The sequence below is a fragment of the Lepus europaeus genome, chromosome 3 (assembly GCF_033115175.1).
Source record: "Lepus europaeus isolate LE1 chromosome 3, mLepTim1.pri, whole genome shotgun sequence".
Taxonomy (NCBI): Eukaryota; Metazoa; Chordata; class Mammalia; order Lagomorpha; family Leporidae; genus Lepus; species Lepus europaeus.
In genome coordinates, this window is record NC_084829.1 from 109,115,673 (window position 1) to 109,128,247 (window position 12,575).

The following is a 12,575-nucleotide window of genomic DNA, read 5'->3' on the forward strand; positions in this document are numbered from 1 at the left end:
AATGAAAAATCACATTAGTACACAGCCTTTTCATTTTAATTTTACTGAGAATTTATTAAGTTTAAATCAAGTTTTAAAGCAAGCAGTATGTTCTAAATGATAAAAGGCTTGATAGATAAAGTTGACTTTACCTACTAAGTTGATTTAAATAAACTTAATACCAACTATACTGAAAAAACCAAACTGTCAAAAAATTCTAACTATGAGGTTTCTCTTAAAATTACAGACAAAAAGTACATAAAAGTACAGACAAAAAGTACATATGAAGAGTACATAAAAATTCAAAAAATGAAAATATTACTCACAATCTACCTCTCAGAGGTGTTACCATTTTGATACTTTTGTTCCCTTCAGATGGGGAATACAGACAATAGTCAGTTATAATTAATATAAGAAGTCCTGTGAAGGGGAATCATATCAAACATCTAGAAGGTACACCAATCAGATAGGGGTGCACAGGTGTTTTCTGCAAAGCCAAATTTTTGGAGGGAAGTCTCTCTCCAAGCAGTAGACTGACAAACTAATTGTACTTCTTCTCTGAAGAAAAGGAAGAACAGTTCATGTAAAGTTGTACATGTAAAAGATCATGAGAAAACATGGCTTATACAGGAACTGAATCCACTGAGTTAACACTATGGTCCAGTATCAGAGGCTGTGGTGAGAAGTGGGGCTAGAGAAGTAATGAGAAGTCAGATCATGTATGTAGAGCCTGTTAAGACTTGTTTTTCTCTCTTTTTTTTTAATATTTATTTATTTAAAAGTCAGAGTCACAGAGAGGGAGAGACAGAGAGTGAAAGAGTAAGAAGATCTTCCATTTGATGGTTCACTTCTCAAATGGCCTCAATGGCCAGCACTGGGACAGGAGCTTCTTCCAGATCTCCTAAGTAAATGGCAGGGGCCCACCTAGGTTACTCCACTGCTTTTCCCAGGCCATTAGCGGGAGTTGTATCAGAAGTAGAGCAGCTGGGACTCGAACCAGCACTCATGGGATGCTGGCATTGAAGGTGGAGACTTAACTTGCTAGGCCACAATGCTGGTCCCCTGAATTTGAAGAGGTAATGGAATACGCCTGAGAAGTGAATATCATGAAAGTTAAGCTACCAGATGAGCACAAGACTAGACGTAGGGAGTGTGGAAAAACTAATGACACTGGAACAAAGATCATGGAATACATTGATTCAGGAGACTATAATTAAGGGGTTGTAAAATGGTCAGGCCCTGATAACTGATTAGATATGAAAGGTGAGATATAATATAAATGGAGGATGATGTCTAGATTTCTTCCTCAAGTAGCTGGTTAGGTTGTACTTTATTTATTGAAATAGGAAAAACTGGCTGGTGCCGCGGCTCACTAGGCTAATCCTCTGCCTGCGGCGCCGGCACCCGGGGTTCTAGTCCTGGTCGGGGCACCGGATTCTGTCCCAGTTGCCCCTCTTCCAGGCCAGCTCTCTGCTGTGACCCACGAGTGCAGTGGAGGATGGCCCATGTGCTTGGGCCCTGCACCTGCATGGAAGACCAGGAGAAGCACCTGGCTCCTGGCTTCAGATCAGCGTGGTGCGCCGGCCGTAGTGGCCATTTGGGGGTGAACCAATGGAAAAGGAAGACCTTTCTCTCTGTCTCTCTCTCTCACTGTCCACTCTGCCTGTCACAAAAAAAAAAAAAAAAAAAGGAAAAACTGAAGAAAAATAGTTTTGGGATTTTTTTGGAGACAGACTAAGGATAAACCGAACTTCAGACATAACAGGGTTTTAGGTTTAATGGGGTATTCAGTTAGACTTCAACTGAAGATAACAGTAAGAATAAATGTACTGCCCCTGCAGAGGCAGCCAACATTTGAATGCTATATACTGGACACTGTGCTAAATGCTATAATAGATTAATCTCAGGTAATCCTCACAATAAGGCCATGATACTATTATCTCTGTTTTACAAATAAACCAAGTCTTAAGAGAGATTTCAAGAGCTATCAAGGCCAGTGTAGTGGGTTAAGCCACCTGAGATGTGGCTGAGCCCCTGCTACCCACATAGGAGACCCAGATGAAACTCTTGGCTTGGGCCTGATCCAGCATTCGCTGTTACAGTCATCCGGGGAGTGAACCAGAGAATGGAAGATCTCTCTCTGGCTCTCCCTTACTCTCTGTAACTCTGACTTTCAAAATAAGTAAATCTTTGGAGAAAAAAAATAATTGTCAAACCATAGAATAAAAAATGAAATAGCTAAAATTCTATCCAAATTTTCTTTGACTTGTAAGCCCTCACTTTTAAAACAGTGTGTTATTTTATTTACACTGATGTTCTGATATACTGAACAGGAGCTCTGGAGAGAAATTTAAGTCACTGATACACATTTGCTAGTCAAATACATCAAAGATGAACAAAATCAAAGTAAAACCATGGGAGCAGATAGGCTATCAAGATAGGAAAAAGTACACAGAGAAAAGATGAATATCTAAGAACCAAAAGGAACAACCAGATGTTAAAAGAGGAACCAATCAAATGGCAGAAACATGAATAATCAGACAGACAGGCATAAGGAAAACTAGAGGAAGTTTACATCACAGAAGTCAACATTTGGGATTGTTTGAAGGTTTCACAGGCATTACCACGAGGTCAAAGGTAAGGACAAAAATATTGAAGTCAGCAACACAGATGTGATTAGCAAAAGCAATTCAGTGGGATGGCTGGGGGTAGCAGCCATGATGGAGAAAGTTAATGTGAATTTGAGGTAAGACTTTAAATACAAAAGGTACAGATAAATCCTAGCATGTGTGAATGTGTGTGTGTGTATATAGAATTAGCAGATTATTAATATTTAAATGATATGGGAAAGGAGGATGGGGATAACTGATCAATGGAAAGCATCCTTAACAAGGTCATAGAAGATGAATCTTGAACCTCGGAGGTTAAGGGGGGAATCTCTTTCACTGAACAGGTAACAATAAGGAGACAATGACATGAATATAATTTAAGGGCCTTTGATAGGAAATTAGGAGAGCTTTATTCCAGTGCTTCTCAAATTACTTTTTGTCCCGGAACTCATTTTCATTCTTAAGAACAACAAAAGTTTTGATTTATGCTGATTGTGATATTTACCATATTAGAAATTAAAACAAATTTAAAATTGTATTTACTAATCTTAAAACAATCATAAACTCATTAAATGTTAACATAAATAACATTATTAGAAAAATTGTATTTTCCAAAACAAAAAAAATTGGGTAAGAAAAGAAGTGCTATTTCACATGTTTGCAAATCTCTTAACAGAAGACAGCTGAACTCTCACATCTGCTTCTGTTCAATGTGTTGCAATACATTGTTTTGGTTGAAGCATATCAATAAAGTTCAGCCTCACATGTAACTGGAAAAATGAAGAATAATTTAATAGCCTTTTTAGGTAACTGCTGATACTCTTCTTTGATTACTACATGGAAACTCAACAATGCTAGTTTCCTTAAAGGTTAGCAGCAATGTGGAATTTGAAGCCAAATCAATGAGCTTTTTATGCTCTTTTGTGTTACAATCTATTGGTATATGTTGAAAATGGAATGTTTTTACCCATGTATGATTTCCAACACCATGCACTGCACTGCTCATTTTGAAATCAGAGATCCACTAAGTTACATGAAAAGTCTAAATATTAAACAATACAAAAAAAGTTAGTATCAGCATCTATCTCATCAGAAAAATCATACAGAAAGTATTAATGAAGCCATTAAGTTAACAGTAGCAAATTGTTTTTCAAATTTCTGTTTGAAAGCTCAATTTTTATCATTGCCAACAACCTTATTTTCTGTGAAGCAACAGGCTCACTTTGTTCATTTTTTTAAGGAGTCTTTCAAGTAAAAAAGATTCCAATTTTTTAAAAACTGGAAGGATCAGCACTTGTAATGTCAGCATCTAATATCAGGGTGCTGGCAGTACTGGCTGCCTACTTTCTATTCAGCTCCCTGCTGATGTGCCTGGGAAAGCAGCAGAAGATGGCCCACGTACTTGTGTCCCATCCACTCACATGGGAGATCCGAATTTCCTGGCTCCTTGCTTTGGCCTGGCTTAGTCCTGCCTGTTGTGGCCAATTGCAGAATGAACTAGTCAACGGAGGATCTCGATCTCTCTCTCTCTCTCTTCCTCTCTTTCTCTCTCTGTCTTTCTCTCTCTGTCTTTCTCTCTCTCTCTCTCATTGTGTCACTCTGCCTTTGAAACTAATAATCTTTCAAAAAAATAAATATAACAGCTAGTAGCTAGTTCTTCTTGCAGCTAAAACCATAAGTGTGAATACTTCTTGCCTGGAGATATTCACCCTATAGCACATAGCTGTATCTCCTGATTACCTTCATTTTGTCATGTAAATATTACAAAGATGTAGATCTAAAGTTAGAAGTAAAATAAAATAGATAAAATAAAAATAAAATAAAATAGTTACTGGGGCCAAAGTTGTGGCACAGCAGGTATAGCCACTGCCTGCAACTTCAGCATCCCATGTGGGTGCTGGTTGGAGACCCAGCTGCTCCACTTCCAATCCAGTTACCTAATTCACCTGGGAAAGCAATGGATGATGGCCCAAGTGCTTGGGTGGGAGACTCAGAGGAAACTCCTGCCTCCTGGCTTCAGATCCACCCAGCTCCAGCCATTGCAGCTCTCTTGGTCTCTCCCTCTCTCTGTAACTCTGCCTTTCAAATAAATAAATAAATCTTTAAAAAAAATTTACTGAGGCCAGCGCCGTGGCTCAATAGGCTAATCCTCCGCCTGTGGCACCAGCACACCGGGTTCTAGTCCTGGTCAGGGATCAGATTCTGTCCCGGTTGCCCCTCTTCCAGGCCAGCTCTCTGCTATGGCCCGGGAGTGCAGTGGAGGACGGCCCAAGTCCTTGGGCCCTGCACCCGCATGGGAGACCAGGAGAAGCACCTGGCTCCTGCCATCGGATCAGCGCGGTGTGCCGACCGCAGCCCGCTTGCCGCGGCGGCCATTGGAGGGTGAACCAACGGCAAAAGGAAGACCTTTCTCTCTGTCTCTCTTTCTCACTGTCCACTCTGCCTGTCAAAAAAAAATAAATAAATAAATAAAAATTTTACTGTGTTCTCATGGATACTTATGTAAAATTTAAAAAAAAAAAAACTCTCAATGTTTAGTGGTGGGAAACAAGAAGATTTACTAGTTTGATGTCAGTACATTGATCCTAGCCAAGGCACCAGCAATCTTACCCACTATCAGTGAGCATAGTGAAAAAAATAAATTACATCTTAGTATTATCATGAAAAGAATTTTGACCAAAGCTTCAAGCTTTCAGAACTACTATTCTAGAATGATGGATTCTATTTTTTTCTATAAAGGAGGAGCCATAGAACATAACATTTGAATAAAGAAGATGAAGCCTAAGAAGGAGAAATCAACTAGATAAAAGTAAAGTAGGACAGGGAAGGGTCCAGGTGAAGTCGAAAACCATGAATTTACAGAGGAACTAATCTGTGAAATTTTTTTTTATAATCTAATAGTCAGAAACTAGGGCTTAACCAAGAGACACTAAATAATGGACTAATTCAGAATTCATTGTTTCCAATGGGCAGATAAGTGAATTGAAAGATATACAGAATAGAAGATGGAAAGGAAGGAGGAGTCTACAAAATGCGGTAGTAATATTAGGGCCAAGAGGTTTAAAGCCTACCTCAGGCAGAATGGCGTAACTTTCAAAAAGAAGACAGACATGAAGGATCTTTTGGGAGCCATAAAAAGGTTCTAAAACTGAAACACAGTGATAGGTGTGTAACTAAGTAAATTTACTAAACATCTTTTTGAATAATGCATTTTAAAAATGTGTGAATTTTGTGACATGAGAATTATACTTCAAAAATGTGTTTAAGAATCTTGATGTGAATGGGATGGGAGAGGGAGCGGGAGATGGGAGGGTTGTGGGTGGGAAGGAAGTTATGAGGGGGAAAAAGCCACTGTAATCCAAAAGCTGTACTTTGGAAATTTATATTTATTAAATAAAAGTTTAAAAAAATTTGTTTAAACAAAGATAGAAGACTAGTTAGAATCCAAAATTTGCATTTAAAATCTTGGATGTTGGACAAGTATTAGGGTGCAGTCAAGAGAGCAGGTAATTTAAGAAGACTGGAAGTGGGGGCCAGCACCGTGTCGCAGTAGGTTAATCCTCTGCCTGCGGTGCTGGCATCCCGTATGGGCACCGGTTCTAGTCCTGGATGCTCCTCTACCAGTCCAGCTCTCTGTCATGGCCTGGGAAAGCAGTGGAGGATGGCCCAGGTCCTTAGGCCCCTGCACCCACGTAGGGGTTCAGAAGAAGCTCCTGGCTCCTGAGTTTGGATCAACGCAGCTCCAGCCGTTGCACCCATTTGGGGAGTGAACCAATGGAGGGAAAACCTTTCTCTGTCTCTCTCGCTCTCTTTGTCTGTAACTCAACCTCTCAAATAAATAAAATCTTAAAAAAAAAAAAAAAGACAAAATAAAGATGACAGGAAAAGAGCAAGTACCTTCAGTAAGCTGTATGTGTAGTTTCCACATCTATGGGCTGCATATTATGGATTCCACATCTTAGAAACAACCAACCTCTCAAAGAAAATATTTTGGGAAAAAAACTGCATCTTACTGAACATGCACACACTTTCCTTGTCATTACTTCCTAAACAAATACAGTATAACAACTACGCAGAATTTACAGGGGCCAATGTCACGGCACAGCAGGTCAAGTTGTGCATTTCCAATGCAGCTCCCTGCTAATGTGCCTGGGGAAGCAGCAGAAGATAGCCCAAGTACTTGGGCCCCTGAGACCAACATGGGAGACCCAAATGGAGTTCCAAGCTCCTGGCTTCAGCCTGTTCCAGCCCCAGCCCAAGCTCCATCTGTGGCCATCTGGGGGAGTGAACCAATGAATGGAAGATCTCTCTCTCTCATACTCACTCTCCCTATCTATAATTCTGACTTTCAAATAAATAGATAAATCTTTTAGAAAAAAAGAATTTACAATATATTAAAAGTAACTAATGTAATTATGTTCTATTAAATGTATTAGAAATGATAAGTAATCTAGAGAAGATTTAAAGTATATGGGAGGATATGCAAATTCTATGCCAACTCCAGAGCTTGGAGTTCTTGCCAAAAGACAACTATGGAAGAATCAAGAAGCTAGTCTTCAAATAATACACATAGTGTCCATTCATTCATTTATTCATTCAACAAATAGTTACTAACTACTATGAGCCAGGCACTAGGTCAAGCACTGGGAATTCAGCAGTCAACATAGTAGACAAAACTTTGCTTTTGGGGAGTGACATTCTCGTGTGATACCAATTCTATATGGAATTTTAAAAATATATGCATGTATGAAAAACAGAAGCATGCATGCTTGTCTCTAGGGAAAACCATTAAGAATACAGGTAAGAGTCAGAAGTTATACTTCAACATTTTACATGCATACTATAGCCAACACTTGCAACCTATCAAGTGCTGTTCTGCATGATTTATAAATATTGATACATTTAATCATCAGAATAATGTGTACTAACATCTACCCAAATTAAAGATGAGAAGAGTAAGGATTTTTACTTGTATAGTCAGTAAGCAGCAGAGTCAGGTTTTGAATGCAGGTAGTCTGGTTTCAAGAGTTTTGGTCGTTAACTACCACACTAGGTTTAGTTAAATATTATAATGCCAAAGATGAATGTATAATGTTCTAATAAAAACATAACAAAAAGTAAAAGGTATTTTGTTTCTTAAGAATCTTATTTTTGAGCCAGCGCCGCGGCTCAATAGGCTAATCCTCTCCCTGCAGTGCCCGCACACCGGGTTCCAGTCCCGGTCGAGGTGCAGGATTCTGTCCCGGTTGCCCCTCTTCCAGGCCAGCTCTCTGCTATGGCCCAGGAAGGCAGTGGAGGATGGCCCATGTGCTTGGGCCCTGCACCCGCATGGGAGACCAGGAGAAGCACCTGGCTCCTGGCTTCGGATCAGCGCGGTGTGCCGGCCTCAGCGCGCCAGCTGCGGCGGCCATTGGAGGGTGAACCAACGGCAAAAGGAAGACCTTTCTCTCTATCTCTCTCTCTCACTGTCCACTCTGCCTGTCAAAAAAAAAGAATCTTATTTTTTCTTCATAGCATATATCACAGTTTAGTTATGGTTAGATAACTTGTTTACTCTCTCCTGTTACTCCCTGGACACAGGAACCATGAAAACTGTGCTCATCAATTTTATCCAGCAGCTCTACAGTACATTAAATAATGTAGGTACTTTATAAATAATTAGTAAAAAAGAATTTATTGATTACTAAATCAAAATTTCAGATAGGCACTGTGATAAGAAGACTGATTTAAAGCAAGCTTGTTGGGTACAGTTTATATAAACATTTGATTGCTACAGCTACAAGGAAGAAAAATGGATTAAATTTATACTTTTAAGTAGAATTACAGTTTACAGGTTATTTATAAAAGAATTGAGCAACTTTTATTCATGGTTTCCACTCTAGTACAACCTGTAGATGAGAAAGGAAAAAATGACTTAGTTTCTTACCAGTGAGTGTGTGAAAGAGGGTAAAAATACAAATGGGAATGCTCTTTTATACTCCAAGGATATGAGAAACTGAGTAGAAGGGAAATATCACTGTGACTATTCTGAAAAATTACTTTTGTACCCTATAACAGAAGCTACTTTGGGTTAGGTCAGGGTGACATACAAGAAAATTAGTTTTCACTGGTGATTTGGAGAAAGAAATAACCATTGGGATCAGGGCTGTGATTTGGTAAAGTACACAACTTGGTTAATTCAGAGTAAACCTCATGTCCTTTTGAGGCTGTACCTCTCACAATACCTTAACTTAATTTGGGGAAACATCATATTTGTACCTTATCAAAGGGTTAGCTTTTAGAATCTAGTATCTACTGACAGAGAGGCCCTTCTGAAAAAACAACACTCAGCACTCCTCCAAAGCGGCTTTTTTCCTAGCTAGTCACCATATAACAGCTGAAAACCCTTTCAAGATTGAAATTTCCTATATAAGAGTGAGTGAGTGTGTGAGTGTGTGTGTTTGTGTGTGCGCGTGCACCCTTCCTGCCCTCAGTTACTTGGACTCCAGAATGATAGAGAAAATAGGCTAGAAACAGAGAGACTAATTGAGAGGCGAAAATCAAAAACAAAAACAAAAACTCCAGGATACAAATTTTCACTACAATTCAGGATGGCATAAACAAGATTCTGAGAAGTCCTTTTCCTCTGGCCTCACTCACATACATTTCACCTTGCATTGAAACTGAAGAGCTAGTTTCTCTTAGCATTGATTAAACATCTGGTCTGGCCAGCAGGGCATCAGTATCATATCAGGTAGCTATCATCTCTCCTTACCTATTTATATAAACTCTCTAAATCTAAGGAAAGAAATAGTCAGAGGCCGTAAATCAAGGTCCCTCCACCCTAAAGATATCCTTCCTAGAGTCTAACCCAGGTGTGAGGAAACTTTTTTTCTGCCAACGACCATCTGGATATTTATAACAACATTTGTAGGCTACACAAAATTATCAACTTAAAAATTAGCCTGCTATAGATTTACTAAATTTCAAATCCTGCAGTTGCCTTGGCAGGGACAGACCAAAGGATTCCCACCCCCAGCATGAGTCTCTGTACATTTTATGATCTTTTTAATAACTTTACAAATTATAGGCATATCTTATAGATTTTTCTTTTTATTATTAAAATGCCTAGGTAATAGTCATTTATATTTTGATTTATCTTTGTACCTTTTCACCATTGCAGGATTGTAAAGATAGATCTTCATAAAGTGTCTTTCCTTCTCATGATAACCATAAAAAGGCCTGAAATATAAGAAAAAGATATTTCAAATTATTTTCATCATTCAGAGATGAAATAATGTTACTTACTGCCCTAATTAGGTTGAGTAGGCCTAATCCAGTCTTCTTCACATTTAATATTATCACCAAAATAAACTATTTTTAAAAACCAGAATCTTTCAGTTAAACCTACCAGAGGTGAACATAAGAAATACTAAACACAAAGTTTTATAATGCTACTTTGAAGAAACTAGGAACAAAAAGGAGTAGTAAACTATTTCTTCTTTAATCTCAATCAGCATGATGCTATTAAAAAGAGGTTCTTTCTACTTCTGATCATGCACAAGACAAACAGACTTTTCAGGTACTGTCTCCCATTTCCTATTTTTTTCTATCAAAAACTAAAGCTCTTCATCAACAAAGTCTTTTAATTAAAGAGCACTTATATTACTTTCCTTATTCAGCTGTTTATTAATTTTCCAATTTTACTACACAGAGAAAATCTGCATATTATAGACGTCCATAAGCAAAAGACTACATGACAGGGGGGCCAGCAATGTGGCACAGTGGGTTAACGCCCTGGCCTGAAGCACCAGCATCCCATATGAAACCTGGCTGCTCCACTTCCGATCCAGCTCTCTGCTATGGCCTGGGAAAGCAGTAGAACATGGCCCAAGGCCTTGGGTCCTGCACCCGTGTGGGAGACCCAGAAGAGGCTCCTGGCTCCTGGCTTCGGATCGACGCAGCTCCAGCCATTGCGGGCAATTGGGGAGTGAACCATTGGGTGGAAGACACCTCTCTATCTCTCTCTCTCTCTCCCTTTCCCTCTCCCTCTCCTCTCTCTGTGTAACTCTGAATCTCAAATAAATAAATAAATCTTAAAAAGAAAAATGGGGCCGGCGCCGTGGCACAGCAGGTTAATCCTCCGCCTGCAGCGCTGGTATCCCTTATGGGTGCCAGTTCGAGTCCCGGCTGCTCCTCTTCCCATCCAGCTCTCTGCTATGGCCTGGGAAAGCAACAGAAGATGGCTTAAGTCCTTGGGCCCCTACACCTACATGGGAGACCTGGAAGAGGCTTCTGGCTCCTGGCTTCGAATCGGTGCAGCTCTGGCCGTTGCGGCCATTTGGGGAGTGAACCAACGGAAGGAAGACCTTTCTCTCTGCCTCTCCCTCCCTCTGTCTATAATTCTACCTCTCAAATAAATAAATAAAATCTTAAAAAAAAAAAAAAAGACTACCTGATAGGAAGAGAAATCTCAATACGTGATGAAGTAAGATGGGCTCTCATTCTTATATCATTTCAGGATTAAGTACCTGATACTAGTAGCTCTCATATATACATCAAAATTTTTACAGGTCACATAATAATATATGAATAGTTAGGAATATATGAACAGGAATATATGAATAGTTATGAATTTGCAATTAAATCAATCTTTCTATCTGCACAAAGTTGGCCTATAAATGAACAATTAAATCTGTAAGTGGATATACTCAACCACACTTAAAAAAATATTTATTTGAAAGGCAGAGTGACAGAGAGGGAGAAACACAAAGAGATCTTCCATGCACTGGTTTACTACCCAAATGACCACAGAGACATGCGTAAAAATAAATGGGAAAAAAATAAATTTGCATTTTTGTGGTTTATGTTATCTTTGCTTTTGATTTTATTAATCCACGTGGTATTAACTATTAAGCCTCTAAATCTCTGTAAATCTGATATTTAGTTTTCATATTTGCATTGCCCTAAAATATAGTCCAACACAACTGCTGTTGATATGTAATGGGTATGAACTTTTACCTCAATAATTCATTCAACCGAATATTTACTGAGCCATATATATCTATTAAGATGTCTATGATAGTTAATATTAGGTGTCAACTTGAGTGGATTAAGAAAAACCTAGAGAACTGATAAAGCATTACTTCTAGGTGTATCTGTAAGGGTATTTCCAGAGGAGACTGGCATATGAGTTGGTGGACTGGGTGGAGGAAGAACTGCTTTCCATGTGGATGGGCATCATCTAGTCAGCTATGGTCTAAATAGAAGGATAATGGCAGAGAAAAGGTATTTCCCTTTTTCTTTCTCTCTGGCAGCTGGAACATTCTTCTCCTTTAGACACCAGGGCTCTGGGCTCTACAGCCTCTGGACTACAAGACTTAAACCAGCAGTCTCCCAGGTTGTCAGGCCCTTGGACTGAGAGCTGTATCACCAGCTTTCCTGATTCTGGGCCACAACACTAGTGTTCGAGGGCCTCTGCCTTGTAGATGGCCTGTTGCAGGATTTCTCACCCTCCATATTTGTGTAAGCCAGTTCCCCGAATGAATTCCCTTTCATCTATCTATATCCTTATTGGTTCTATCTCTCCGGAGAACCCTGACTAATGTAGTACCTACTACTATACAAGATGCTAGGAATACAAAAATGAGAAAGGCAAATATCTTTTTTCCTCATGGAACTTATAGGCTAGTGGTAGAAACATAAATATTAAGTTAATAGAAACTAAAATAACTGCAAACTGTATTAAGTGCTAAAGGAAACAAAGAAGGTGCTGAGATGCAGAATAATAAAAATACCCTAGTTTAAGAAAAGGAATCCAAGAAAACTATCCTGGAGAAGTCAAGGATTTCAAGGACTAGAGAACGACCAGACACTCAAGAAAAAGAATCTCCATGTACAAAGAACTTAGGTGAGAAGGAGGTGGCCTATCAGAGGAACTGAAAGAGACCAGCATTTCTAAATGGAGCATAGTAAACCGTTAACTTTGTAGGCAGGAATCAGGCTGCG

At 39.2% G+C, this 12,575-nt stretch overlaps 1 protein-coding gene across 5 annotated transcripts in view; it reads right to left on the reverse strand.

The window, feature by feature from the left end:
* The window catches only part of REV3L (REV3 like, DNA directed polymerase zeta catalytic subunit), a 190,285-nt gene that overhangs the window by 107,277 nt on the left and 70,433 nt on the right, over positions 1 to 12,575 (reverse strand). For 4 of the 5 annotated variants that reach the window (XM_062186618.1, XM_062186616.1, XM_062186620.1 and 1 more), the window contains exon 3: positions 9,735 to 9,809. The exons of the other annotated variant lie outside the window; for it this stretch is intronic. In XM_062186618.1, coding sequence (XP_062042602.1) covers positions 9,735 to 9,809 — 75 coding nt within the window. The remainder of the gene's footprint in view (positions 1 to 9,734; positions 9,810 to 12,575) is intronic. 5 annotated transcript variants of the gene reach the window in all.